At 43.3% G+C, this 27655-nt stretch overlaps 1 protein-coding gene across 3 annotated transcripts; it reads left to right on the forward strand.

Moving 5' to 3' along the window:
- The first annotated feature begins 379 nt into the window (after nt 1-379).
- Nucleotides 380-27655, forward strand: INIP (INTS3 and NABP interacting protein). Of its 3 annotated transcripts, XM_071802033.1 has the most exons (7): nt 380-497; nt 1194-1391; nt 1843-1929; nt 8819-8921; nt 11474-11564; nt 20055-20215; nt 26193-27655. In XM_071802033.1, the coding sequence occupies exons 3-7, from the start codon at nt 1905-1907 to the stop codon at nt 26404-26406; spliced, it is 594 nt and encodes a 197-aa protein (XP_071658134.1). In that variant the 5' UTR covers nt 380-497; nt 1194-1391; nt 1843-1904; the 3' UTR covers nt 26407-27655. The 3 variants fall into 3 exon arrangements, with proteins under 3 accessions (XP_071658134.1, XP_071658135.1, XP_065716925.1); XM_071802034.1 differs by lacking the exon at nt 26193-27655 and having other exon boundaries at nt 20055-21128; XM_065860853.2 differs by lacking the exons at nt 20055-20215; nt 26193-27655 and adding an exon at nt 12890-13299.

The following is a 27655-nucleotide window of genomic DNA, read 5'->3' on the forward strand; positions in this document are numbered from 1 at the left end:
ATGGTCACCCTGCTGTCCACCAGGACCCCCAGGGCCCTTTGCCCTACACTATTACTTCAGCTGGGCTCGGCCCCACACAGCACAGCACACAGGCCGGCGGGTACGGCCGGGCCGCCAGTGCCGGGCCTCACCCTGGGCCCTGTCCGTTGCCTAGCGACCGGGGGTGGGGGGGGGTGGGTGTGGGGGGGGGGGACGGGTCACACGGACCCAGAGCGAGAAGGGGGAGGGCTCGCCTCACCCCACTCGTAGCTGACTGGCCACTCCCACCTGTCCGTCAAGCTACGCGACGTGACGTCCTTCGCCGCCGCCTGGGAAGGAGCTGACGGCGCGGGAGGGGGCGGTATCGTCGCGCGCCGTGTGCATCATGATCATGTGCCGCGAGCTCATTGGCTGCGGCGGGGCTGGGACAGCCGAGTTGGGCAGGGGCGGGACGGGGCGACCGTGAGGCGGCGGGCAGCGCGGACAGGAACGTGGAGAGGAACGGCGCCTGCGGGCAGGTGGGTGCTGGGGAGGTCGGGCGGATCCCCACAGTCCTGGGGAGAGCGAGGGAGCGTCGGTGTGTTGTAGGCGGGGGGGAAAGGTGAGCGGGAGAGTCCATTGCCGCAGGGCTGCGGGCGCGGCTGTCCCGTCCCTCATCCCCCCGGCGGCTGAGACCCCGCGGAGCTCGGCGGGGCCTCCCTGGGCGGCTCTCGCCGGCCCGCAACCGCGGCGCAGATCAGGCCGTTCTGAACTGGGGCTGTTCAGCCTGGAGAAAAGGAGGCTCAGGGGAGAGCTTATCGCTATCTACAACTGCCTGAAAGCACGTTGTAACATGGAGGGTGTTGGTCTCTTCTCCCAAGTAGCAAGTGATAGGACAAGAGGAAATGGCCTCAAGTTGTGCCAGGGGAGATTTAGATTGGATATTGGGAAAAAAATTTTTCCTGGAAAGGGTTGTCAGGCCCTGGAACAGGCTGCCTAAGGCAGTGGTGGAGTCACCATCCCAGGAGGTGTTTAAAAAGTGTTTAGACAAGGTTCTTAGGGACATGGCTTAGTGCCAGAGTTAGGTTATGGTTGAACTCAATGATCTTGAGAGTCTTTTTCAACCGAAATGATTCTATGATTCTATTCTATGATTCCTCTAGGAGAAACATGCTGTGACTGGTGTCACCACTCTTCATTAATACTGTTGTTGAATTACTTTTTTGTTGCACTAGTGTTGCTGCTCAGGGACCCGCAGTTCCAGCCTGTAACTGTTTCCTGGCCTCCTATTGGAATCTGAGGCTCTTGGTTCACGTGTCCTGCAGGATTCATTGCTCCCATCGCTGCCCTCCACCCGGCTGAGCTGGAGCCCTTTGCCTCTGCTCTTTGCAGCCCAGCACCTTAATGGGAACAGAAGTTGATGGTCGTTCGAGGTGATGTATGGCTGAGGACTGGGCATACCTTTTTGTTTTGACGCAGTTGTGAGGATGGTAGCCTTCAGCTCAAATAATGAGTTTGCTTGAGTTAGAGCCTAAACTGAGATCTTTCTGGGCTTTAGCATTTAAGCAGTGTAGTGCTGTAACATGACTCTTAAGTGTAGTCTGACATACTTCATCAGGAAGAAGTTCTGTTAGGAAAAAGTGTGTATGATTCCAGAATGACTCTAAAGGTTATTCTTAAATTAGTAGAATCTGAAATAGAATTGATCATAACTGTTTATGTTTTAAGCTAAGACTTTCAATCAGAACTATATAAATGGTGTTACATATTTAGGCAATACACATGCTGTATTGGGCTTATACTTCGTGACAGTTGCCACATTTATGAAATCCAAGTTTTTCTTTTAAACGAATATGTTTATTTTATATTACGCGTATTTTGCAGATATTTGTGGAGTTAAAGGATTTGAACTGCTGCTTAATAAAACTAGGACTGAAAACTGAAGGATGGCAGCAAATTCTTCAGGACAAGGTGAGTTTTAGTCAAAGTATTCAAGGGTAAAGGCCATGAGCAAAATGTCATTGAAGTCACCAAAGCCATAAGTTTATTTAATAGAAAGGGCAAAAATAGACACAGAGGCAGAAAAGTGGGGCTGAAAATACAATAATGTGAGCAAGCCTTCTGGGAGAAAACACACACATTAAATGGTTGAAAAAAAACACTGATGGATGGGGAACTCCAAATTTCTTCATGCACAGGTTATGAAGTACCTGTCATGTCTGTGTTGCTGTGGTTGTTTCCAGAGGCGTATTTCGGACACGTAACAACGCTTAGCATTGAACGTGACTTGCAGGTCTTGCGCTTAGCATCAGGGGACAGCCAGAAGTCTTAACATATTCCATGTTGTGATGGGTGCAGCAAGACTCAGGCTGTGAAAGACAGACAACAGGTGGCCAGGCCTAGGAGGAAAAGCCAGATAAAATCATCATGCTAACTCTGGTGAAGTGTTTCTTTGCATGGTGACACATCAGAGTTGCATGTGTAAAATCATCCAAGACAGGCAAATCATCTGTCTGTCTGGCTGAGGCAGGTGTGTTAGAGAGAGCTGAGGCAGGGAGTGGGGGCTGTCAGACGCTGAATTGGAGGGGGGTTTTAAATCGCCCTCTGGAGGTGATTTCTGAAAATCTTGGTGGAACTGTGAGGCTTGTCTCTTCTATAGAAGAGCTGAGGAGAAAGAACCTTGTCATGTATGGCTCTTCACTTACTGGTTATGAGAAGTTAATTCAGTTTCTCAGCAACCTCGGACGACTTCGTGCGTGTTTGCATGCAAGTGTCCTTATCTGAGAAAGCAGTCCCTGGCTGTAATTAATCCTGAAGTGCTGATACTTTGAAGGGTTACCAGGTTACTCATGGAGTTCCCTTTCAAAGGCTCTCTGCTTTCAAAACAGATAGGGAAGAAATGAGTGGTCCAAAAGACAGATTTTACTTGCTACTTGACAAATAGAAGGTAGTTTTTGGAACACTCAGTGAGCTTCTGTAAAATGTTGGAAAAGAAGTACTGTAGATTGCAGATCGTAATCTCTTTACAGATTTTAGCTCTGAGAAGTTTTTGGTGCTCAATGGTAAATCTTAATTTGTTCTGTGAATACTAAGTAAGTATCATTGCAAGGAATAGCATGTTGGCATAGACAGTTACAAGCTCTTTTTCTTAAATATGTGAATTTACTGAGAAGTAGGATGGGATTTTAGTGCTGGAATGCCTTTTCTTCTCCCAAATTCTGGAAGCTTATCGTTTAATAGAGCCTCAGAAGCAGCTTTTATACTTTGAGGCACCCCTTAGAGACTTGCTAAAGGAACTGTTTAATTGCCATATGAAAATTATTGGCACTAAGCAGGCAAACATAGCTATCAAGCTTAGTCATCAAAATGAACCTGTAAATAATACACCTAGGAAAATTAGAAAGGAACAAGTAAATAGAAGCAACAATTCAAGACCTCTTTATCTTTCTCTTGGCCAGATGCAGTCTGGTAGTGAAAATTACTGAGACAAGTGCCACGCTTTTGGCTTGCTGCATGGCTCATGTAATGATACTGTTTGAGCTATGCATTCTCTCATTTCCCTGTTCTTGAACAAAAGTAATAAGGATTTACTGAAACTCTCCCTGGAAGGGTTATGAATGGTAGCGCTTACTCAGACAGAACTGTAAGGATGAATTAAGCATTAGCCTTCTACGCAGGTAGACTGTTTGTAATTTTTTGTACGGAGTTGTTTCTTTCCCTTTAATCAGTACTGAGTGTTTTCCTAGGAGGTACTTGGAGTCTTGGACTACAAAGGTTAAGATTTTGTGAACTGTACTTCCTTTAATTTATTGGCTTCTTGGGAAAGCACTCTTTTGATTAGAATTTTAAAGATGAGGAGCTGCATATGAGTGCAGCAAAACCGAATAGAATTGGATGAAAGCCTTACTTCAGGCTGTTAGTACCACATGGAACCAATTGTATGAGACTGATTGCAGCATTTAAAAGAAATGGGAAAGCTTTTAGCATGCTGTGTATTGTCCACAAGGTGAGTGGTGCATCTTGGGGGAGAGGGGTCCAGGGAAACAGCTTTTACAGAAATTACTTTCGTTTGCTTGGTAGTACACTGCTTCTGCACCAACACTTCACAGTGCTTAAGCAACATGCATTAATAAGCTGCTTTTGTGATGCCTCTGCTTGTGCACACTAGGGCCAGAGCATATCTTGTATGTTACTAAATTAAAGACCCCATGTGTCAGCTCAGGAAGTAACTCTCCTTTAGATTCCCAAAGGTGGAAGAAATACATGTCCTGCTTCAGAGAGGCCTGAACATTTCAGAAGAGTTCTGATATGCTAGAATAACCAAAGTCTTGAAATACGAACAGAATTTAAGCTTCAACCTATAGCAATTCCACAAGGTCTCGTTCTGTCCTGGTGGTTGTTGATCCTTCGGGGCTAAAGGTGTGTGAGTGCATTTGTGTAACACCGTCTGAGCAGCTAGAACATTCTATTCTGAGCATTCTGCTCACCTAGTTGGTGTCAAAAGGGTAGGGTGTGCTGTTCTGCATTGAATTATGCCATCATCTACAAACTGTGCTGCTCTGCATCTGAGTGTGATCTGTGTTATGCATAGTACTTCAGGGCTGTAGCATATCTGTTTGCTGGAGAATTTTGTGGCCGTAGAGCAGTCAGTGACTCACATTCAGCTATACATGTAGCTGTTTTCTGGAGATACAGACAAAATGTTATTATATCTTTTAGTAATTCAAGTTAATTTAATTAATTACTAATATGCCTCTTGTTTCATTGTCACACAACGTATATGAAAGCATATCCAAATGTAAATTGTTACTGAAAAGTACTGATGTGCAGCAGGCTATTAGATGATGTTTTGTGGTGCCAGTAGTCATAAGCAGAAGCGGAAATCAAAATACAGTTACTCAATCCTTTTTCCCAAGTGTTGTCTGCTTAATAAGGTCTCTAGATTCTGCTTTTTAAGAGGTTGCTGCCTCTCTTTCATGAAGGCTGCCATTTCTGAAAACATGCATGTCAGTGAAGAAATTGCCCTGAGATGCTCTCTGAATGGAGCAGGCAGAACATTGTGCAGTGACAGTGCTTTTTAATGCACAGAGCCTGGTGCAGACATCCAGCTTTGGGGAACCATTTTTCCAGGTAGAAGTGTATCTTGAACACAAAGTGGCGGAGGGATCTTTTGTGCTGCTAAGTGCCTATGGATAATTTATAAATAATACATATTAGAAAAAACTTATACTGTGAACCTGAAGCAACCAGCAGATGAGGGAAAAGATAGGAGATGAAAAACAGGAATTTAAAGCAGATAAAGGCAATACTGTTTCTTGCCATGCAGAGCTAGCTAGTAGAACTAAGTGACATAGGTATCAGTGAGGCAGGGCAGTAAGGTTAGGTGTTAGGATTAGGTTAAAGAGTGAAGCTTGCTGTGAGCTCTTAAAGATACCAGTATCACTCAGCAAGGCTTCAGCTTTTTCTTATTTTCTGCCTTTCACATGCAAAACGTCGGTCCAAGTAAACTGTGCTCCTGCACAGAGCACATAATGCAGTGCTTGTTGTTAGAAGTAGGGGTGTCGGAAAGAACAGGTGTAAATTTTAACTGCCCTGAATCTGCTGCGTTGGAGAGTAATCTCAGGATGTAGGTGCTCAGTTTGACATCTGACACTGCCATTAATCTATTTTGCTGCCTTGAATGGGTGATTTTGTGTCAGGACTTGTGTCTGCAAAGCAGAGAAGAATATTAATGAACTGCAATATTCGTGAACAGTTCAAACTCAAAATAGTAACATAACTCAGGCAAGTTAAGGGAAGTCTAAACTTAAAGCTTGATTAAGAAGTTGCTGTATTTGAAAATCTACACATCCTTTCACAGATGAGAATCCAGTCTACACTAAGAATGGCACTTTTTTTCCATGTCTGCATTTTTAGTACTAGAAAGCAGAACAGACGTGTCAGATATACAGGTGAAAAATTACTTTCTTTATAATCGAAGTAGGAAACTTCTGTAGCTGTTTCAGGTTGGTCTTTATGGAAGCAGTTTGGGGTCCTGGACATGGAAGAACCTAAATGGAAGTCTTGCTTATGTGTTGCCAGATACAATTAATTATTTTGTAAGGATGACAGGTTTTCTCTCTAAAATGGATTTCTTATGTCCCTCAGTTGTTAACTTTTGAACAAACAGGTTTTACTTTGCATTATAAAAAATTTCAAATACCTGTAGGAACTTCACATTGCTCAGCTGAGGAGCGCTAACATGTACATGCTGGATGTCCTTCATTTTCTCAAGTAGGCTTTTTTCTAGTTATCATTAACTAATTCTCTCAAATGACTTTTTTAATACAGCAGGTTGCTGATTGTTACTGTCTGAACTCTAGAGCAAAATACTACTACTTTTTTTAAACCTTCTTTTAGTAGAGAGATAAGAAAAGGAAGAAAAAAACACTTTTTATTTTTTCTGAATCCATCTAGAGTTTCTGCCATAAGATACTATAGTAAGACTTGTATTAAAATAGAAGACAGTGACAATCTTGCATAGTTTCTGATCACAGTTTAAAAACAGCTTTAAAAATGTTATTCTTGCATGTCTCAAGCCTTTCTGAATCATACCATCTGCTTAATGATAAATGTAAGCGTATTTAGTCTTGACTTTTTAACTGACAGCAACTTACATTAAGAAGTAGTCTCCTTTTTGTTTCCTCAGTTCCCATATTGTCTGAATTCCAAACATGCATTTATGCAATTCAAGATAAACAAGCACTAGCAGAAGGCTGCTGAGTAATAGGCCAAATATTAGGCTTTTGGGCTGAAAACTCTGCAGAATGAGCATACAGATGTGGTGCCTTTAGCTAAGACCTTCTTAGAGGTATCTAACAGAGGATGTAACACATCCTGTTACAGCATTGTCTCAAGAATTTACAAGAAAGTGAAATCTGGGCTAGCTGGAATTTGTAAGCGTTGAATCTTAGCCTGTTAGCAAGATCTCTCAGTCTTTGTATCTCTTAGAGCACACATTCAGCTGTGTTTTAACGTTTCAAACTCGTTGCAAGTGCTGGGTGTTCCAAAAAAGATCGTGTACACTACCTAAAGTGCAGAGAGACATCAAATAGCTGAATCAATACACATACAAAACAGGGCTTAGGTGGAATTAATGCCATGTAGGAAGGAGAGATTAACAGATGGAAAAATAGCAGTTAAATTTAACAAATGTAGAGGCTATGGGTGATATTGCATAAAACCACAATAAAAATGTAACCAAACAACTCAACTCTTTTCAAGAGCTCTGAGACACTGAGGCTCAGGGCTGCGTATGTTAGGCGTAGTAAAATAAAAAGGTGAGGGTTTGATAGCAAGGCAATACAGATGTAAATTATTATTTAGAGTTGAAGGTTTCTACCTGATGACTGTCTCCTTCATTGAGCCGTGCTGATGAAACGAATAGTGGATTATGTAATTGAGCAGCGACAGAACATCTCTCAAAGGGAATGAACTTGGAGTGCAGCTATTGAAGGTAAATTCAAAATTTTGCCTTGACACGCTAATATTCCCTTGTGTGTCTGGCCTCCCTGACAGCTTGTGGGTTACATTTTTGGGGGTTGGTCTAGATGACCTTTGAAGGTCCCTTCCAACCCAAACTATTCGATGATCCCATGATTTTTTAGTGGTGTTACTGAAACAACACTCAGGACAGGGGCAGGGGTACAACACGCAGCAGAGTCTAACGGGAATGACTTGGACTTTTTGTATGAAGGAAAGAAAGGACATTAGCTTCTGAATCTTTTTTTTTTTTTTTTTTTATGACAGTGTAGTGCCTTGATATTTATGGAATAGCAGCAAATTAGAGTTTTAAAAAGTGTATGTATATTCTTGACAGGAGGAATGTCCTTAGTGGCATAGAGGCCTGTAGGGGTCAGCTCTGTAGCTTTTGTCAGCAGTTCTGCTGTATGGGCATAGTGGGTAACAGCAGAGACTTCCGTGTGTGCTTTATTTAATGGCCACAAAGAAATCCTTTACCATATAAAAGTCATGTGTAAGTACATCAGTTTTGCTACACTTTCATTTAGAAGGCAATTTTGAAAATACACAAATGGCAGATATTTTAGGCATTTTCTAAATTCCCTCATTCACTGCACTTCCTGACCCCTTCTGTAGGATACAAGGTCCTTTTGGGAGAATGATGTACAAAGCAAATAAAGGCGACGTTCTCATCTTGTGTCCAGACAGTTTAATTTTCGCTTCTCTGTTCCAGAGTTGTCGTCATAATCTGTTGTGATCATACTTGAAATAAGGGTAGTGTGTTTATGTAAGGACATAGGTATATTAAAACTAAAACCTTTCTGCATAGGTTGAATAAAAGGTTTCAGTTTTTTGTGTAAGCACGTGTGCAAGCTTAGTGGTTGTCTCATTCTTATTAGATCTGTAAAACTTGTATTATAGTTTGAGTTTACTGGCATGAGAAATTAGACCCTTTGAGTATATTACTCTCTTATGACCATTAAGTAGCATATTCAGTGACTGCATTTAAAATCTAGAACCTGGTAAGTGTACTTCTTTTCAAAGGCAAGTATTTGATTATGTACCTTGTTTATAGTTCCAGAACTGGCTTGGGAAGGGGCAGGATCTAACTTGAGATAGAAACCTGTATCTTAAAATATATTAATATGTATGATAGCTTAAGGAAGCTATTTAATGTTGTAAAATGAGAAAAGGAAAAATGAAACCTATTTAGTAATAGCCTTTCAGATGGGTGGAAGGCTTTGAAGTTTAGTGAATTTATCGTAGTGTCATATTGTACAGAGACTTAATTCCACAAGGTTAGAGTTGGGCCATAGAAATCAAGTAAATCTCTCTAATATGTTTCTGTCATTCCCACCAGGTTTCCAGAATAAAAATAGGGTTGCAATCCTGGCAGAACTAGACAAGGAGAAGAGAAAATTACTTATGCAAAACCAGTCTTCCACAAATCACCCTGGAGCCAGGTATTTTATGTTCTTAGACCTGTTTGGACATTACTGGTTACATCAAAGGAAAAAAAAAATAGCAAGTCAGCTGTGAACTTATATCAACACTTATCAGAAGTTTTTTCAGACCATCCTCAACAACAGTCAGAGAGATCTTGCACTTCAGGAACATGTTAGTATTTAAAATTGCTTACAGACCCTGAGTTTTGTCTTACATAACTTCCATTTGAGAAGGGGAGAAGCAGATGTGCTTACTCAACTGTATTAAAGTCTACCTTAAAGAAAAATCAGGGAGCAGGCACTGAGAAAACATGTAGTCATTATGCTAAAATGCCCTAAGGAATGAAAGCAGCAGACCATTCTATTCGGAGTACTGTGTGTTTGGAGAGGAACATTTACAGCAGGAGTGAGCTATCCTTGAAACTCCCTGTTTGCCAAACAAGGCCAGTTTATGTTACTGTAGGTCTAGTAGGAGATGCTGTGTTGTAGGAATGGTTCTACACCATAAGGTGTAATACTCTAATATGAGTTAAGTGCTGTCACTGAGATTTCTCCCATTTAAGACAAAAAGATAAGATTTTTGTCATAAATCTGTAACTACAGAATCACACACTGGTTTATATGGAGAAATTGAGATAGCTGATCTTTCAGGTTAGCATGAGGCGAGTGCAGTGCCATATTCTAGACACAGTGTGTTACTGCAGTATCTGTACAAGAGTCAGATACTCTGAATACAGTCAGAGTGCTGCCTGGGTCTTTTTTTCAAGGACATTCTAGGTCCCCTTTAATTCCTTCATACTGTAAAAAAGCATGCAAAATATTTGAAATCGCCTGAATTAGTTCTCTGAATGACTTTGTATACAGTTATTATTCAAGCAAAAATTATTGATTAGAGAAGAAAATAGAAGTATCATACTGTTATGTACAACTCCTGACTCCTGGCAACAGTATTTCCACACTTCATTGTGAATCTGGCTGAGATTCAGAGAGTGCTTGTTTGCTTTTTTTTTTTTCTGTAAGGAAAAATATTGCTGTATGCTAGTGAGCAGAATTAGAATTTCCTAATTTTGAAGGAGGGGATGGGGCGGAATCTACAGAGCAGCTTCAAACTCTCTGCTTTGGCATGGTTGCTGAGGGGTGGTTTTTGAGAAGCTGACAGTTCTGTGGAAGGGGTGTTGTTGCAGCTCTGTGGTTTTGGACCACAGTGTTGTCAGAATAGAGACTGTAGGAATTCTGCAAACCTGACAGAAAGGAGCTTGATGTACCTAAAGCACAACAGCGGCATGATCAGCCATGGATGAGTGAGTTAATTGATTTCTAGCCTTGGCATATGGGAATCCTCTATCCAAGAACAGAAGACCTTTCTTGAAAAGTGTCAGCTTGTGATTAAGATTTAAGATTATCTACAGAAATCACATTGGAAAGGTAGAGGGTACCCAGTTAAATGCAAAATAAATACCTTCAAAATAACTGAAAATACTAGTTTTAAATAAATTGAGTAGTATTGTTTTCCAGCAATGAAGGTTATCTTAATATTTGTCTTAAAATCTGCTCAGAGGTTTGTTACTTAGGTTTCATTATGCATTTAGACATAGATTTGACTATAAGTAGCTTTTCTTGAGCATGGCTGCTTTTGAAAAACTGATTTACTAAATCAGCTGTTGACGTGAAGCTTCTGGGAAGCTTGATGAGTTTGCGTGAATCTGTTGTTGTCCTTCATACTTTTGTCTCTATGACTTAGGAGAGCTGGGCTTTCAGCACCATTCTCCAGGGCCAATATCAGTTCTGAATTTCTTTGCAATACAGCTCTATTGGCAGTCCTCACTGATTTCCATCTGGAGGATGGCTCATCATATTACTTATCGAGAGTTGGGGGGAAAAAAGTTTGCTTTTTCTTTTTTTTTGTTTTGGTTAACAAGGTGGACAAGTCTTAAGATTTAAAAACCAAGAAAACCTATTTAGAAATTTTAATTTGAAACCTAGCATATGCTGCACTAGATAAATAAACAAAAATCAAGTTTAGGTACTCTAAGCTATCATCAAAGGATCATTATTGCAGTTACGTCGGTAGGAAGTTCCTTTACCATAAGCAGTGATCTGCTGCCCACCTGCAAAAGAACTGGTCCTATACTGAAGACTGTAAAGCTCTTGTTAGTGCTTCTGTTTATCACAGTTGCTTAGAACAGTCACTGAGTGATTGAGTAATGGTGGAAACACAAAGCTGTTGTTGTCAAAATCACTGACATTGTTCAATATTGCACCCCAGTGGTTTCACTGACTTCACTGGGGCTCCACCCATGAGCAAAATCCACAACAGGCTTCAGGACTGAGTCTTATGGGTTTAGTTTGACATCAGTTGTTCATGCTAGGTCAAATGATACAGTTATGGTCACTTTGTTTTCCTTTCCTCTCTTATGTTAACAAAGTGTGATTCCAAACAGTAGTTAACAATTGTCAAGCCGTGAGTCAAATAAATTGCTAGCTGTGGAAATCACGGGATCTGTGGCTAGAATGGCAAGGAATCATTTTTTTCTGTGCTACATATCATACCATCTTGTTCTTTTTTGCAGCATTGCACTTGCAAGATCACCACTGAACAAGGATTTCCGTGATCATGCTGAGCAACAGCACATTGCAGCACAGCAGAAGGCTGCCCTGCAGGTAAGCTGATACGGTCAGGTTCAGTTTGGCTTGGCTCTGTTTTAGGTGTGCATCCCTTCAGGGAGCAGTCCTGCATGTAGAGAGAATGAAAAGCTCCCTTTAGAGGTTAAGTTTCATACATTTCTGTATTTATCACAAGTGAAGTTTCTGCTATGATGAAAACTTAAATCTATCAGGTCACTCTCCCTCAAAATGGTTGTAAAAATGTAGCCTGCAGTATTATCATAGCTGTTTTGCACATCTGTGTCAAGAACCAGTTTCATCATATATCTGAATGTCTCATGAAGTGTAGGGAGAACTAGGTACATGGCTTTCCGTGGTTGAATCTGTGCAGATGCCAAGTAAATACCCCGCAGTTGAGAGTGACTGGGTTGAAACATGTAGAAAACTTTGTACGTTTACAGACTTCTATTTGCTACTATTTTGCTCATGTCAGATGGTGCTGATTCTGGTGTTGAAATTGGAAATTAAGCAGCACAAACAGTACACGGCCACTTGCCTTCCCGGCACTCTAGTATTTGGCAGAGGGCACAGGAGTGGAAAAAACACATTGAAATGCAAACTTGCAACCCTGTTCATGTGTCCTATGCCTTGTTTTTCTCTTACCCAGGAAAAGGTCCCAGGTTGCTTCCCTTAAAATGAATGGCAGCAGAAGTGAGTGCTGGATGGTGTCCTGCTGGCTTAGGACAGCCACTGGGGCTTTTTCCTGGTGGTGGAAGGATAGAATATGTGGGCTGTCTAGCTTACCAGAGTCCAGTCTTTGGACGGGGAAGGGCTACATGTGATTTTATGAAAGTTCTCCAGAGCCATATGCAGCAGCTGCCCTCCTGAGGCGAACAAGCAGATATACATCACATGAGCAGGAGGCTGGTGTCCCGTGTTTTACAAGGGTGTGTCTGATCAAATTGCATTTGTACATGCAGCCTCAGGTTGTACACGCTTCTATTATAATAGCAGTTGTTAAATTAATTATTATATCATAATAGCAGTTGCATGTGGCAGCTGTCACATATCAGGACTTCTAAGTTGGTTATAAATGGGAGTAGAAGCATGGGGTCCAGACAAAGGAGAGCAGTTAGGAGTTCATTTTCTGCTCTTCCCAGGTCCATGGGATTTCCTGAAAAAGGAGTAGCAAGGAATGGCCAAGTTAATTCGCTTGATGGGCCCTGATCAGATGTGGCCGATGTACTGGTTTCGAATTTGACTATTGGAGTTGAGGAGCAGACTCGGAGGAATAAATAATAGATGCTGCAGAAGCCGTAAAGTCTTTAATTGTATCAATGCTGCAGGGAGTTTTGCTTTAACAAATGTTTTTCTCTTTGCAGCATGCACATGCACATTCCTCAGGATACTTCATAACTCAAGACTCTGCATTTGGAAATCTTATTCTTCCTGTCTTACCTCGACTTGAGGCCGAATGAGGAATGTTGTCTCTTAGAACTGCAAGCTCTGATTTCTTTGTCCATAGCCGGAACTGTCTGACCTTTTGATCTCTTTACTTATCTTAAAACCTTTTTTTTTTTTTCTAGATTTTTATGTTTGCCTTTCAGGATTGTGAGCTCTAACGATGAAAAAGCAATGTTGGTGAACAGTGATTTCTACCCTATATTTCTGTTCCTCTGTCAGGTCAAAGTCAGATGTAAGACTTCCTATGTTGTGCAAGGTGCATGGTGCTTGCTCTTCCCTATTTCCATGCTTCCTTTAAATAAATGTCCAAACCAGAGTCGTCAAGAGATTCACACTGTCAGCATTTGTGTTTCTTATTATTGTGTACCGGTACTACATGTTACTTTAGTGAAAGACAAAAGTTACTTTTGTCCATGAAAACAGACATGAATTTATCAAGTATCATTCTTTTTTTTTTTCCCTCTCTCTTTACTGTATGCAGGAACAGTGGTGTACAGTTTGCTGTTGTAGTATCGTCTCGTCTCAAGTCCTTAGATATAGTGTGCCTGCCTCATACTTTGTCAAATGTGAAAGTGAATTAAAGTGGGGAAAAAGTAATTGTTTTAAACAGTCTTTCAACAGACGGAAGAAGTCTTTTAGAGTCTTTGAACATTTCAGATGGAAAGTATTGTCTGCAAGGACAAGTCAGTTTAAAAGGTCATATTTTTCTTGGCATACCTTTTCAGTACTTCGCTTATTTCATTTTGTTTGCTTTTTTCCTTTGCCTTTTTATTGGTGGTAAGCAATTCCAGTTACATGCTGAAAGAAAATCTGTTAATCCTAAGGTAAATTATTTTGGAATTGTGATCATACTACCAGAGTAAAGTAGCTTGGAGTGAAAAATAGTGCTTACATAGACCTTCTTATATCTCCACAGCTTACTATTATAATACAATTATACTGGGACATTGATTGCTTTACCTATGAAGACAAGTTTTAGAAAACAAAAAGAGAATTTAAGTGAGAACCAGAAATCAGAAAAAAATCTGTTGAATTTGTGCTGAATTGAAGCAACTCTGTCCTTCAGAGAAACTCAGCTATCCCATGGGGATTCCAGGGTTGTAGTTGGCAGATATCCTTAGTGACATTTAGGATGTCTTGTTTCCATCTGCAGGGGATTGCCTGAGCCCAGCAACCATTACTGAACTCTGAGCACTGTTCACAATTCCATTCCTCACGAGTAAGGAAATGGAGTGAGGGCTGAGAGATTGGTGCAGGTATGGCCAGACACCAGAGCCGAGTGCAGACACTTGCAGGAGCTGTAGCATACTGAAACCTTTTCCAGAAGGAGAATCTTGTGGAGAAGGCCTAATAAAGCTTAAAGTTGTGCAATTGTAACATGAGATATTCAGATCATGTGCTTTTTTGAGGGGTCTGATGTGGTGAGTCATGGGAACAATGATGTTTTTTGTGGGCAATGGGGAAAGGAGTACTGTCATTTCTGTTTTCAGTGGTTGGCTCGGTGTAGATTTTTCATTTTTAATAACCAGGAGTAACTTCACCATGAAGCTATCCTGACTGCTTGTTATTCTGCAGTGTGAGCTGAGCATCTTAGATGCTTTGAAGAAAAAGACCTGCCAAACCGTGTAGAAGAGGCAACTACGAATCCAAATTTGGAGGCATACAAAGGCAAAGAAGGTAAAGCAGGTATAGCAGGAAGTGTGGATTTTAGATTTTAGTTGAAATTAAAAACTAGGCTCGGCATTTTAACATTAAAGGAGCTTTTTTTTTTTTTTTGACTTGAGGAAGGTGGCAAAAGAATGACTGCTTCCTCTAGAAATGGACCACCTGTGCTAACAAATTGAATGATAGAATCTCTCCTTGCTGCACAGACTGCATATAATCCAGGCAGTGAAACAGTGAAGATCCTTCTTTGGAAAGCTATAGCTACTCCACTGAAGGAGCTAAACTTTATGACTATGTTATTTTAATCTCAGATATCAAAAGATTTGCTTTTGGAAATGGAGGTCATGGGCTCAAAGAGGTAGGTGTTTGAAAGAGGGCAAAAATCGATGCAGCTGTTGCTGTTGTAATATTTTTAAGTTATAATGCCTCACATTATTCTGTGCAGTTGTGAGGGACTTGGTGATATATGTAGATATAATTAACTGTCAGAGATATAAATGTTGTCTATGAAAGCTTCTACAGACTCTAGTAATTAGTGTCAAAGACATCAGTTTGTCTTGCCACTCTTACTTTTCTGCTATTAATCAGTATTAAAACCATTTCTCTATCTCTGTACAGTAATTTCAGTAAAAGCTTTTTGCCTGTTGGAATTGCATGTTCAAATTCAAATCATTATTAGTTAGAATATACCCAAACCAGGAAGTGGCTGGGATCACAGTATCACAGTATCACAGTATGTTTGGGATTGGAAGGGACCTCAAAAGATCAGCTAGTCCAATCCCCCTGCTGGAGCAGGAACGCCTAGGTGAGGTCGCACAGGAATGTGTCCAGGCGGGCTTTGAATGTCTCCAGGGAAGGAGACTCCACAACCTCCCTGGGTAGCCTGTTCCAGTGCTCTGTTACCCTCACTGAGAAGAAGTTCTTTCTCAAATTTAAGTGGAACCTCTTGTGTTCCAGCTTGATCCCATTGCCCCTTGTCCTATCATTGTTTGCCACTGAGAAGAGCCTGACTCCATCCTTGTGGCACTCACCCTTTATATATTTATAAACATTAATAAGGTCACCCCTCAGTCTCCTCTTCTCCAAACTAAAGAGCCCCAGCTCCCTCAGCCTTTCTTCATAAGGGAGATGCTCCACTCCCTTAATCATCTTTGTTGCCCTACGCTGGACCCTCTCCAGCAGTTCCCTGTCCTTCTTGAACTGAGGGGCCTAGAACTGGACACAATATTCCAGATGGGGTCTCACCAGGGCGGAGTAGAGGGGAAGGATGTCTTGCTTCTGGCAGTAACTTTTAACTTAATCACATAAAAGCAGGAGGCTTGTAATGTAGTGCTGACCTGTGTAGTTAAAAGTATCTTAACACACATAATCACTCAAGAGTCGCTTATTTCTTTTGCTGCAGTAGTAATCAGCCTTTCCACTAAACACAGGGGGTGGTGTGGAGTCTGTAACAGAACTAGATGGTGGGGTGAGAGCAGGTAACAGTACTGGGTATGTCTTACACTAAACAGATCCAATAGATGAGAGGTGGGCTAACGCACAGTGAGACCAGACTTCTAAGTGAAGGCAGAGTCATAATCTGTCAAGAACTGATGGGGTAAAGAAGTCAAATATCTTGAACTGAAGCACTGAAAGAACTGAGCCACAGCTTCTTTCTTCTTAGCTCTGTGCACTTTTTCTTGACGAGACAAGTTTTCTCTCCACACCCTTGTTTTGCAAATTCAACATCTCCCCACCATTATAGTTACAGGCTCAAGAAAACGCTCGCTTTTAACAGAAGCAGCCTGACCTGTAGAACCACACATGTTTTCTTAGCACTTTTAGTGTTTTAGTCTTAATTTTGTTCTTAGTGTTTTCTCTCTACTGATCTCTTGGAAGCACTGGTGTGAAACTAATCAATAGTACCTCACATATTTGCATTTTGTGTCAGAACACAGAATAACCCATGAAACTCATTATTGAAAGAAATTATACCTCGTGATGTTACTTGCCAAGAACTTCCTAGTTGCTTTGATGTGTTCAATCAGTCAAAACAGCCAAATGCTACTTCTGCCTTCCTGTGCAGTCAGCAGAGGACAAAGCAGCTGTAATTTGCATTTACCCAGCAAATGCAGCTGGGTGCCACTGTTGATGCTGAGGAGTCCTGTCTGAGGTAGACACTTGGGGTGACTCTAGTCTTTTACTAGACCACCTGTGTCACTTAAGGGCTGGAGGTTATTTATCATCTTGCACAGCAGAGGGGTCAGTGCTCTGACCCTACCCTTTTAGAAATGGATGAAGAGGCCGGTAGAAAGAAGAGGAAGGTATTGATTATCAACCGGCTAGTAGGGAACATGAGCTTTAACTAGCAGAAGGAAATGCAGACAACTATGTCTTGGAGTGCATGATTTTTCTGTGGCTTGACTTATTGCGTTTGCAATGTTTTCAGAGATGGAGCACCAGGGATGAAGGAGGGCGATGGGCCTAGGATAGTGTGGAATGCTGTGTTATGCTGTGTTGCTCCTCTGACTCCAGTTCTTCCTTTTCACCAGCATCTCTTACTTGCTATATCTCTTCCCTCAGCTACCTTGTTACACCACAGTAAATGTGCTTTAATGAAGCTCTATTTCAGTACTAAACAAGATGTAATTACATTTTGTGACAGTTGCAAGCAAGACTGAGATCAGAGAGTTACTTTTGCGAACCCTGAGGGTACATTCAGCTACAGAAAGGTTCATGACACTATTGGGAGAGTAGCTCAGCATCTTGTTGAGGTACTCAGATTCACTGATGACGAAGTTGTCTTCTGCAGCACTTATAAACAGTTTTGTTATTATTGGGGAGGGACATTTGATCGCTTAGAGTTTGGTAAGCCAAATCAAAATAAATGTTGGCCAATTCCAGGCTGATGGTTGGATGAAGGTTTCTCTTGTGGGCCTAGGGGCTGCAAGGTGAGATGCCAGTGCTGTTTTCCAACAGGGGTTCGCATTGTGCATGTGGGAGCACCTCCATCCTTTTAGCCCTGGAGAAATCTCAGTCCCTGTTTGTTCCTCAGAGACAACGTCAAATTCCAGCTCTCTGCTGCAAAGGGCAAATGTCACCTCAAATACAAAATGATGATTAGAGCCAAGAGAGATTCTTGGGACTTCAAAATATCATTATTCTGTGCTGGTCCTTCTCAGACTATCTGAGAAGGCAACAAGAAACCTCAGAAGCAGAAGTTCACCACACAGGAGCAGTCTGCGCTGCTCTGTCCAGGTTTGGGGTGTGAATTCGACCTCCATACCACGGGAGAGTGCCCAAATTCACGCATACAAAGGCAGCGAGCTCTCAGTCTCCTCTGGCAGAGCTCCTGTCCTTTGTCTAAGTGGTGAAATAATCATTGGAGCAAGGGCCCAACACAGGGTTTCCCACACGCCAGGTGAGAGGCTTACCCACAAGGTTAAAATGCTAGTTTTCTCCAAGTCAGTGAATATTTATTGTCTGTCTAAACAGGGTCAGTTACAAAGAAGGAAGCTGAGAAAGGTGGATCAGGGCAATACCTCTCCCATGTCAGCAAGTAGTTTTATGTACGGTCAGGACAAACAATGCCAAACTGAAATGAGATGATGGCTATATCTCCTCTCAGTAGTTCACACCCAAATGGCATTAATACAGGGCTTTTCCCTTGCTCACAGGACACTAATCTCCATCAAATGACAATTTACTGCCTCCCAGACCTATGATGTGTGTTCAGTATGCATTGTGCATTCCATGTAATAGGTCATTATAGATCTCCTCCTTGCTTTTGTTACCTAGCAATGAAAGCCAATGCCTGGCCTCCTTCCTTCTCCCTGACTTTATCTGTTTTTCTTTCCTGTGAGCTATTTCCTACAAAATTGGTTTCAAGTGGCAGAAAGAGATATACCTATGGGACTTCCTAATACATACAGGATAGTGTAAATTATACAGTCTTCTCTCTGACAGCCAAATTGATTTCAGAAATATCCACATAAATAATATTTACAGTGAGTTGCCAAATGTACCTTGCAGTCCCCCATAAATGTGACAGCTTTTCAAAACTGAGACCACTTTCATGAGGAACAAAGCAAAACACAATCAGTGGTATGTTTCTTGCCAGTCTGACATATAATGCATTATTTACCAGCAAGTGTTATCTATCCCACATCTCATAATGTTGCTATTTCACATAATAGGGTGGGAATTGTGTCTTTAACTCTTTTGTGTTTGGTATCTGGATTTGGAAGTGAAAAGAACTATAAACTCAGATGAGGGAGGGATGATCATTTGGTGGCTTTGGCGTTCCAGTTAAATCAGTTGAAATATATTATTTCATTTTTTTCTCAAATATTTTTAATATCCCTTTCTGAGGATTGATCATCTGCACTTAAAAGCATCCTAGATAAAAAAGCAGAAAGAGGAATTTCGCAGGAAGAGAACTGAGGGTGTTTCTGTACAGGACACAAGTCTAGTAGAGCACAAGTCCAAAAGCCTCCAAAAATAGCATATTTTTTCATATATCAATAAACTATTTTAAAGTGTGTTTGGCTCTGAGTAATGATGCTTTTGGACATGTCATACCTCACCTGAGATACCACTTCCCAAAGAAGCTTAGCAATACCATCGCTTGCCCAGGAGTGGTCTCAGACCATTCCTTAAGACACAGTCAAATAATTCAAAGCCCAGGTGTCAAGGCAGGAGCCACTCTCAGCATTTATCTCGGTTACCCTGCTGGTTTATAACAGTCTGTTGAAGAGTCCCCCTGAGCCAAACAGCTCTTATGAGCAGCAACAGCACTGTGTGCTGCGTCTCCCAGTGACACAATTTCACACTGCTGCTTTGTGCAGCACTGGGGAAGGAAATCCTGCCCTGGTGTAGTTGTAGGGCATGTTTCCATCCAAAGCATTGGGACCTGTCCCAGGGAAAGATGAGTCCCATACTCATGTATGATAGTTTCTTCTGACCTGCCTACAGAGCTCTGATTGACACCAAATGCTAAGAGCCCCACTTCTGAGCACAAAGGCAAGCACACACACTGCAGCTGAAATTCAAAATGGTTTAAGGCAAAAATGTACATTTTTCCATCCCAAGTTCAGGCCTTACCTTGCTCCTCAGCCCGTACCCATGTAATCTAAATGGGCTTCCTCTGAGACCTTTACAAACCCAGACCTGTTCAGGTCTTCTCTCTTTATCAGGTACACGGTGCTCAGATTTGCTGTGGAGTGTCAGCACGGCCTTTGGTGTGGGGTGTTCTTTGCTGTCACTAGTTGTCCCAGTCTCGAGCAGGGATGGGAGGAGGAGTGTCTTTGCCTTTGCTCTCTGGGTTGTTACCTGCTGTGGCCCGAGGTCTCCGGTTTCTGCTTGGTCCTTAGCAGTCAACAAGCAGAAGACCTGGTTCTGCTGGAGTGCCTCAGTGCTGAATTTGCTGTTTCCCTGCAGATACCACGAGGCACGTGTATTACAGGAGGTGGCCTCTGCTGCTGCGGCTTTGAAGACAATGTTTCTGATGCCAGAGCTCTCCATGTGAACCACAGGCTTCTTACATACAGCTCTTGGAACCAGATGGAGCACATTTGGATCTCCTGCCAGCACCTCAGTCAGTAAGCGATCATGAAGTATCACATTGTTCCAGTACTCAGAAAAGCTGAGAAAAATACCAGCAGCTAAAGCCCCATTGGGGCTGAGACATCGACTTCAGGTGAAGACACTGCCGAGCACAGGTCAGATGTGAGACCTCTCAGAAATTGATTCAGCTCTTCTAACAGTTGCCTAGGACCAGCACTTCAAAGAGTAAATTCTTCATATGTTATACAGAGAAATGTCACAAAAAGCATAGGAAGGCAGTGTTGTAACCATAAAAATAATTTTGCTGTAATAGGATTTTTATGTAAGTCTAAGGCTAGGGACATTTCAGGATTTTATTATAGCAAGTTAACATCACAAGTACAAACTATATCAAGTGCAAAACTAATGCTATTAGTATGGGGAAAGAGAATCTTCTCCAGCAGTGTGTAAAAACAAGACATGCTCATTTTATCATAGAATGTCCTGAATTGGAAGGGACCCACAAGGACCATCCAGTCCAACTCCTGTCCCTGCATATGACAACCCCACAGTTCACACCACGTGTCTGAGGGTGTTGTCCAGTCTCTTCTTGAACACTGTCAGGCTTGGGGCTGTGACACCTCCCTGGGGAGCCTGTTCCAGTGTCCAGCACCTCTGGGTGAAGAACCTTTTCCTAATGTCCAACCTGAACCTCCCCTGGCACATCTTCCTGCCGTTCCCTCGGGTTCTGTCACTGGTCACTAAACAGAAGAGTTCTGTGCTTGCCACTCCTCCTCCCCTTGTAAGGAAGCTGTAGACTGCAATGAGGTCTCCTCTCAGTCTCCTCCAGGCTGAACAAACCAGGTGACTTTAGCCGTTCCTTCTGTTCTAAACCCTTCACCAGATCTGTGTCCCTCTTCTGGACACTCTCCAGCAGCTTTATACCCTTTTTATCCTGTGGTTCCCAGCCCTGCACACAGTGAATGCTCCAGGTGAGGCTGCACCACTGCAGAGCAGAGCGGGACCATCCCCTCCCTGCCCGGCTGGCGATGCTGTGCTGGATGCACCAGGACACGGGTCCCTCTTGGCTGCCAGGGACACTGTTGGCTCATGTTCAATTTGCCATTGACCAGAACCCCCCAGATCCTTCTCTGTGGGGCTGCTTTCCAGCATCTCGTCCCCCAGTCTGTCTGTACAGCCAGGGTTGCCTTGTCCCAGGTACAAAATCCGGCACCTGCCCTTGTTGAACTTCATGTGGTTGGTGATTGCCCAGATCTCCAATTTGTTCAGATCCCTCTGCAGGGCCGCTTTGCCCTTGAGAGTGTCAACAGCTCCTCCCAATTTTGTGTCATCAGCAAACTTGCTAAGCAATCCCTCAGGTTCTGAATCCAAGTCATTAATAAAGACATTGAAGAGTGTCAGCCCTAAGATGGATCCCTGCAGAACCTAGTTGCCCCCAATGTGACCCCATTTACTAGAACCCTTTGAGCCCAGCCCGTCAGCCAATTGCTCACCCACTGCATTGTGTGTTTACCCGGCTGCATGCTGGACGATACTGTGGGAGACAACATCAAAGCCTTTACTAAAGTCCAAAAAGATCACATTTACAGGCTTCCCTTGGTCAACTAGGTGGGTAGCCTTGTTGTAGAAAGAAATGAAGTTGGTCAAGCAGGACTTTCCCCTCATGAACCCGTGCTGGCTGGGACCAATGACTGCATTGTCTTCCAGGTGTTTTTCAATAACTCCAGTCATTTGGCTTTCCTCACAAATGCTGTATCTCTAGAACTAATAGCTAAATAAATGACACCTAGTAGGCAGGAAAGTTTTCATATGTTGCAATACTGTGAACACTTTCATCTCCCTGGCTGGCCTCCATTTATTATTGCAGCCACCTGCAGCAACAACTGTCTTTACAGAAATCACCATTAGATTCCATTGACCTCTGTAACAGTCCGGTGGCAAACAGGAAATAATCAAGCGCACCATGAGAAAGGCTGCAACACCTTGACATGGACTTGGTGTTACTGGATTACCACAGGGCAGTGTCTGACTTGGCAGCCAGTTACTTTTCATCTGAAAATCACATCAGCACTGTTGGGGAGAGATGCGCTGCCAGCACAACTCGCACAGATACGGAGGGATAGGTACGGCCAAAGTCAATCAAGATGCTCCAGGGTCCCATCGGGCCATAAAAACAACAACACTGTCTCACTAAGGAAGATACCAGTCACAAGGCCACGGTGGAAGGTGGATAAAACCTCAGTTACCCAGAGAGACTCCCACCAGGGAAAGCCAGGCAGCAATGTCTGTCTGTGGCAAAGGACCTGATTGCTTTGCTCAAAGGGCAAAAGAGTGCGAATGAGCCCCAGCCCACGGTAGCCTCTGGGTGAGTGAATGTTCCTCCTTGCAGGAGCAGGGCTGGTTGCTGGAGCAGCTCTGCAGCCTCTGCAGGGGGCCAGTCCTTGCCAAGGGTGCTCAGAAGCCCCAGCAGCTGCTGAGCAGCAGCGGATGTCTCTCCCCCAGGGACAGGGCTGGTGGGAAAGCCCAAGGAGCAACAAGTCTGTCTCGGAGACGTGGTGCACCTGAGCCACATGTGCAGGATGGCTCCTTGCACAGCTTTCAGTGCCACTGTCAGAAGGACTTAGGACTGGAGAGTGAAGAGTTGCTTGTTGGGCTGCCTCTTTCCAGTAAATCCCTGCTTCTGAGAAGCTGGAATTGCTTCTGACAAGCAAAACCTTGCTTCTGAAGCTGGCACAGGTTTGTCAGCTCTTGCTTGTCTGGTATTTTCTTTTAAGCTTTTCTCGGCTGTGATTTACAGCAGGTCAATAGCTGTTGATGTGCTCCATGAATGCCTGTTTGTAATTTAGGTGTATGCCTCATGAAAAAGCAAGGTGAGCAAGTAGGAAAGGGAAAGAAGAAGTGATGTGTTCCTCCAGGCTCTCGCCCCAGCTTGACTCAGCTTGGGTGTTGTGTCAAAACGATGCCAGACACAACAGATTGTCCCTGTGGGGACACTGTCCCACCCACTCTGCTGTGTTTGAAGGAGCAGCAGAGTAATCAACATGGCATGGCTCAATTTCACAGGGAGTCCTCTGCCCACGTAAATAGTGATCCTGCCCCTCAGACCTACTATCCCAGGCATCACAGATTTGTTTTAAAGTATCTCCAAGTGTTTGAAGCAGGAGTGTTCTCCTTTAACAACTAAGAAGCACAGGCAGGCACCCCCCCAGAAAATGCCAGCGCTTTGAAAAGCTGTCATGGACTGGCCCCTCTGTCTGTACACCATTAAAATACCCAACGTATAATACCAGAGGAGCCACTCAAATGTCATGGTGTCCCCACCACTCTCTGTTAGCATCTTCCTCCACCCTCCTCCCCAGAAATCTCCTCCCCAGCCCACAGCTGCCTTCCCTGCTGGCAGGTGCAGCTGCACCCCAGCCATGCAGATGGTAACCCTAAAAAGCAGGAGGCACTGGGGCAGACTGACAGCCCCTACTGGTTTTAAGGAGGGTGCTCAGCAGGCTTTGAGCCAGCTTAGTGGCTATCTCACCCTTGGGAAAGACACTACTTTGCAGCAGCACAGCCAGACTGCGGGAAATCAGGTGAGCAAGGGGCATCTCAGCAAGATGCTGGAGCTCCTGGGCGAACTTTTCCTAGCAAAGTGAGAGACCCTCACAGGGGAGGGTTAAGGGTTAAGCCTTCGAGCAGAGCAGAAATCTTCTCCGTGGGCTCACACCCAACTGGCTAAGCCCCACCCAAAGCTGCTGGAAACACACACTGACAAATTTAGAGTACCTTTTTAAAAGTAACAGCTTTATTCAATAGCATCAGACTAAAAAGGTCCAGCTGCACTGCGCAGAGCTGTTTCCAGCTTGGCTCTGCTTCCACACCAGCTGCAGCAGAAGGCAGAAAGAACCCCGATGCACAGAATATACTGCAGGTTTGTCTATGGGACTTGTTCGAGTAAAATCACAACAGCTTGTCCTCCAACTACCAGCACACCTGTGACCTTGGCTGGCAGATTTGGGATAGATTTCTCCAAGCTCCTGAGAGATCAGTGAATAATATGGTTTACTTTGGGATTAGGTTTTAACCAGGTAGGAGAAAATCTAGTTTGAGAATAACCACTGTGGCTCGACCTCACTTGTCCTGCTCCAGCATGACATGGCTTGATCACATCGGTTCTTGCTGGTTTTCCGCAGACAGGCTCCATTTTCCCCCAAACCTGGTCAGTGAGCTCAGAAAAGCAACCTCTTCCACCATACGTGTCTATGTAAGTCAGATCAGGCCCCTTTAGGTAGGTTCTGAAGTGTCTTGGTGGTACCCTAAGGCATGTGTGGCTCACTCATGGACTGGCCATGCTCCAGCTGTCCTCAGGATGGCTAAAGGCCTTCAGCCACCAGGCAGGGACCTTCTCTGCAGCTGTAGGACTTGCTCCATCCCCTATTCACTTGGTGTCTCTGGGAAGGGCTGCTTTGACCACCCCCTATTCACCCCTGGAACCTGTGGGAATGGGATCACTGGGAACAGTTTGTGATGCTCTGCTTTGCTTCCTGCACCCACACCTTTTCCTCAATGCCAACTGTTTCCTCTCTGTGCTTCTTGATTAATTGCCTGTTCACCTGCATCTTCGTCCACAGTTGTTCAGTTAGCTAGGGTACCCTAGCATTGGCTTTTTTTCTGCTTTTCAGGAAATCTTAGTGACGTCGTGTGTAGCCTCATCTGGGTGTTCCTGCTCCGGCAGGGGGATTGGGCTGGATGATCTTTTGAGGTCCCTTCCAATCCCTGACATTCTGTGATTCTGTGATTCACGGTCTGACATCGATATTCTGAGTAACTGAAAGTCTGCCAAAGAATGGAATGCTTTACTTAATTGAATTAAATGTATTTCTTACAATGGCTTGAGAAAAACATTTTCTTGGAGCAAAAGTGAAACATCACTTAATTTCAACTTAAAGTAAGTGGGCTGAACGCATCACACCAGATGCTCTGCTGGCTCTGTGCCCTTGTAAGTTCAGCTGTCAGGAGGACACATTTCAAAGTGAAGACAGAAACACACACTCTGACTCTACCTAGCGCTCAGTTCTGTGTAACAGGAGTGTCCACCTCCAACCCCAGCACACAGGATTGTTAGAGGACATATTGTATTAATCATCCGTCCTGATGACAAAGAACGTTAAAACTAAAACATCAGGTCTGTCTGCTATAATGTGGTTAAGTGCACAGCCCCACCCTGATAAGGAGAGATGTATGCGTGTCCCCTTTCACCCGAGGTCTTCCAAAATAACCAGCAATTGTGGGTGCCCAACCTGACATGTTGCAGAAAAGCCCCAAAGTCCTAAAATTGTAAGCCCTGGAGTCTTATCATGCTAGTCACTCACCTAGGCAGGATTTTGATAGTACTGGACATAATTTCATAGCCTGCCAGGGTGAGTGTATGCTTTCACATCATAGACGTGTTAGGTCTGGGGTGAGTGGGGAGGGAATGCAAAATAAAATCTCTCCAATTAACAGCGAATTCTAAATAAACTGTAATCCTATCTACCTCAGAACCCAGAATAAGGAATAATGTTATGCCAGCATAATCTCAGTGACCCACAAAAACTAATAAAGTCAGGATTTACTAAGTGATGTGATTTTGCAATACGAAAGGTATTTTAAAGAAAGGTACTGAGTGCAAGAAACACCCACCCCACTTCCTGGCTGGAACTCTGCAAGAACTGGCTTGTCAATAAGGACAGAGCACATCCCAGTGTGCGAAACACGGCTGGAAACATCAAACTTGTGTCCTAGCCTTCCAGGAGGCACAAGGATGCTATAAACCACATGTGCCTGGAATTGGGGTGTGGGGGTACAGAACAGATTATACCTGCTTTGGCTGGAAATGGGGCTGTGCCAGTGATGCAAAGGGGGTGTTTCCTTGCCACTTTCGGCATTTGATTATTTGCTAATAGTCAAAAAGGGTGAGTGTTGCTCTTGATATATCCTGATGCTCTTTTTGGGTAGGTGATTCTCGAGTACCGTCTCTTACAGGATTCCCAGAGGAGTCGCATTTATCAATAATGAACTTGCAGGTGAGGGGTGGCACAAATGGAGGTGGCTGAGACAACGGTCATACCCTGCTACTGACTCATGTTGTGGCCTTTGGGAAGTCCTATCACACCTCTTCTGGCCTTGTCATTTTGCATTTTGGCAGGAATTGCTTCATGAGGGAAATTGTGTCCATCAGATAAAACTAGCATACTAATATGATGGTGGTCTCATTAGAATACGTTAAATGCTGCTGAAATACAGTTAATTATATGCTGAACCAAGAAGTCAAATTGGTTAATATCATTAAAAAAACAGAGGTTTTGGAATCATGGATTTGAGGAGCTACAAGAGAAAAAACAAAAGGACTATCAGTACTGAAGGAGAAGTTTGTTTAACAGGCAAATATTCCATGTGACAAAAACTGACAGTTAAACATCACATGTTCTTCCCCATATCCAAGTAATTTTTGTAATAATCCAGTTCACAATGGTTCCACAGTTTACAGAGGTGATATTGCTTTTATTTCAGAACAAACACTGCTTGTAAGTGAGAAAAGAGACATCACATTGTCAAACTCAAGGACATCAGACAAGGGAATAAGACATACTGTGAGACAGAATCAAAACCAACTGTTCTGTACAAAAGCACTCAGTAACTTTTTTTCTCTTTTTTTTCACTTACTTTATGTCACTATTGAAAAAAACCCCTCATAGTACTCTGGTGCACAGTGAGCATTTCCTCTTGGTATGAGATCCCACTGCAGGAGAACAGGAACAGGACAACAAACAGGGTACCTCAAAGCCAGTCTGAATTTTATGATACCTGTCAACCCTGGGGATTTACTCAGTTTTCATATGTAGACTATTCAGTCCTTTGCAAAACATGGAAAAGGAACTATCCTCCCACTTGGGATATTAGACATAAGATAAATGCCTTCCTTGGGTATTTGTTGACACTTACAAACAGCATATGCATTGGCAGGAGTGCTGTTTAGTTACAGCCACTGCTCATCGCGCCTTGATGCTGTTGGGAAGAACAGTAAGATGCTTTAAATTGTTGAGAGAAACCACAACAGTCATCATCACCATGCCTTAAATCAGCCAGTCCTCGCTGTTCCATATGTTCCCACCACTAATACATGGAACGAGTTGTTCTTTTTGCAGAGGTCTGAACCCTGGAGCCCACCACAGAGCATTCCTGATCCGTTAAATACAGCCACATCAACTGAGCAAACAAATTAAGGGCAAAAAGCTTCTAGAGATTAGCAGAACAGCCACGGGCCTTTTGTACTTTCTGTCCATGCCCACGGAAACCTCAGCACGACTGCTTTCATTGCCTACAGCCACCCGAAGGTCCCAGCCTGGGAAGCGCTTGCTGGCAGTGACTGCGGGAGGAGCTCCACCAGGTCAGCGCCTCTGAAGAACAAGTTCTTCAGTTAGATACTGAACAAAGAGTCTGATTTT

The sequence above is a fragment of the Patagioenas fasciata genome, chromosome Z (genome assembly GCF_037038585.1).
Source record: "Patagioenas fasciata isolate bPatFas1 chromosome Z, bPatFas1.hap1, whole genome shotgun sequence".
Lineage (NCBI taxonomy): Eukaryota > Metazoa > Chordata > Aves > Columbiformes > Columbidae > Patagioenas > Patagioenas fasciata.

Coding starts and splice junctions, on each gene's coding strand:
- INIP (XM_071802033.1), top strand. CDS start 1,905: ATGGCAGCAAATTCTTCAGGACAAG. Junction 1,930..8,818: donor AGCAAATTCTTCAGGACAAG/GTGAGTTTTAGT, acceptor CATTCCCACCAG/GTTTCCAGAATAAAAATAGG. Junction 20,216..26,192: donor TCCTGCCAGCACCTCAGTCA/GTAAGCGATCAT, acceptor CGTCTCTTACAG/GATTCCCAGAGGAGTCGCAT.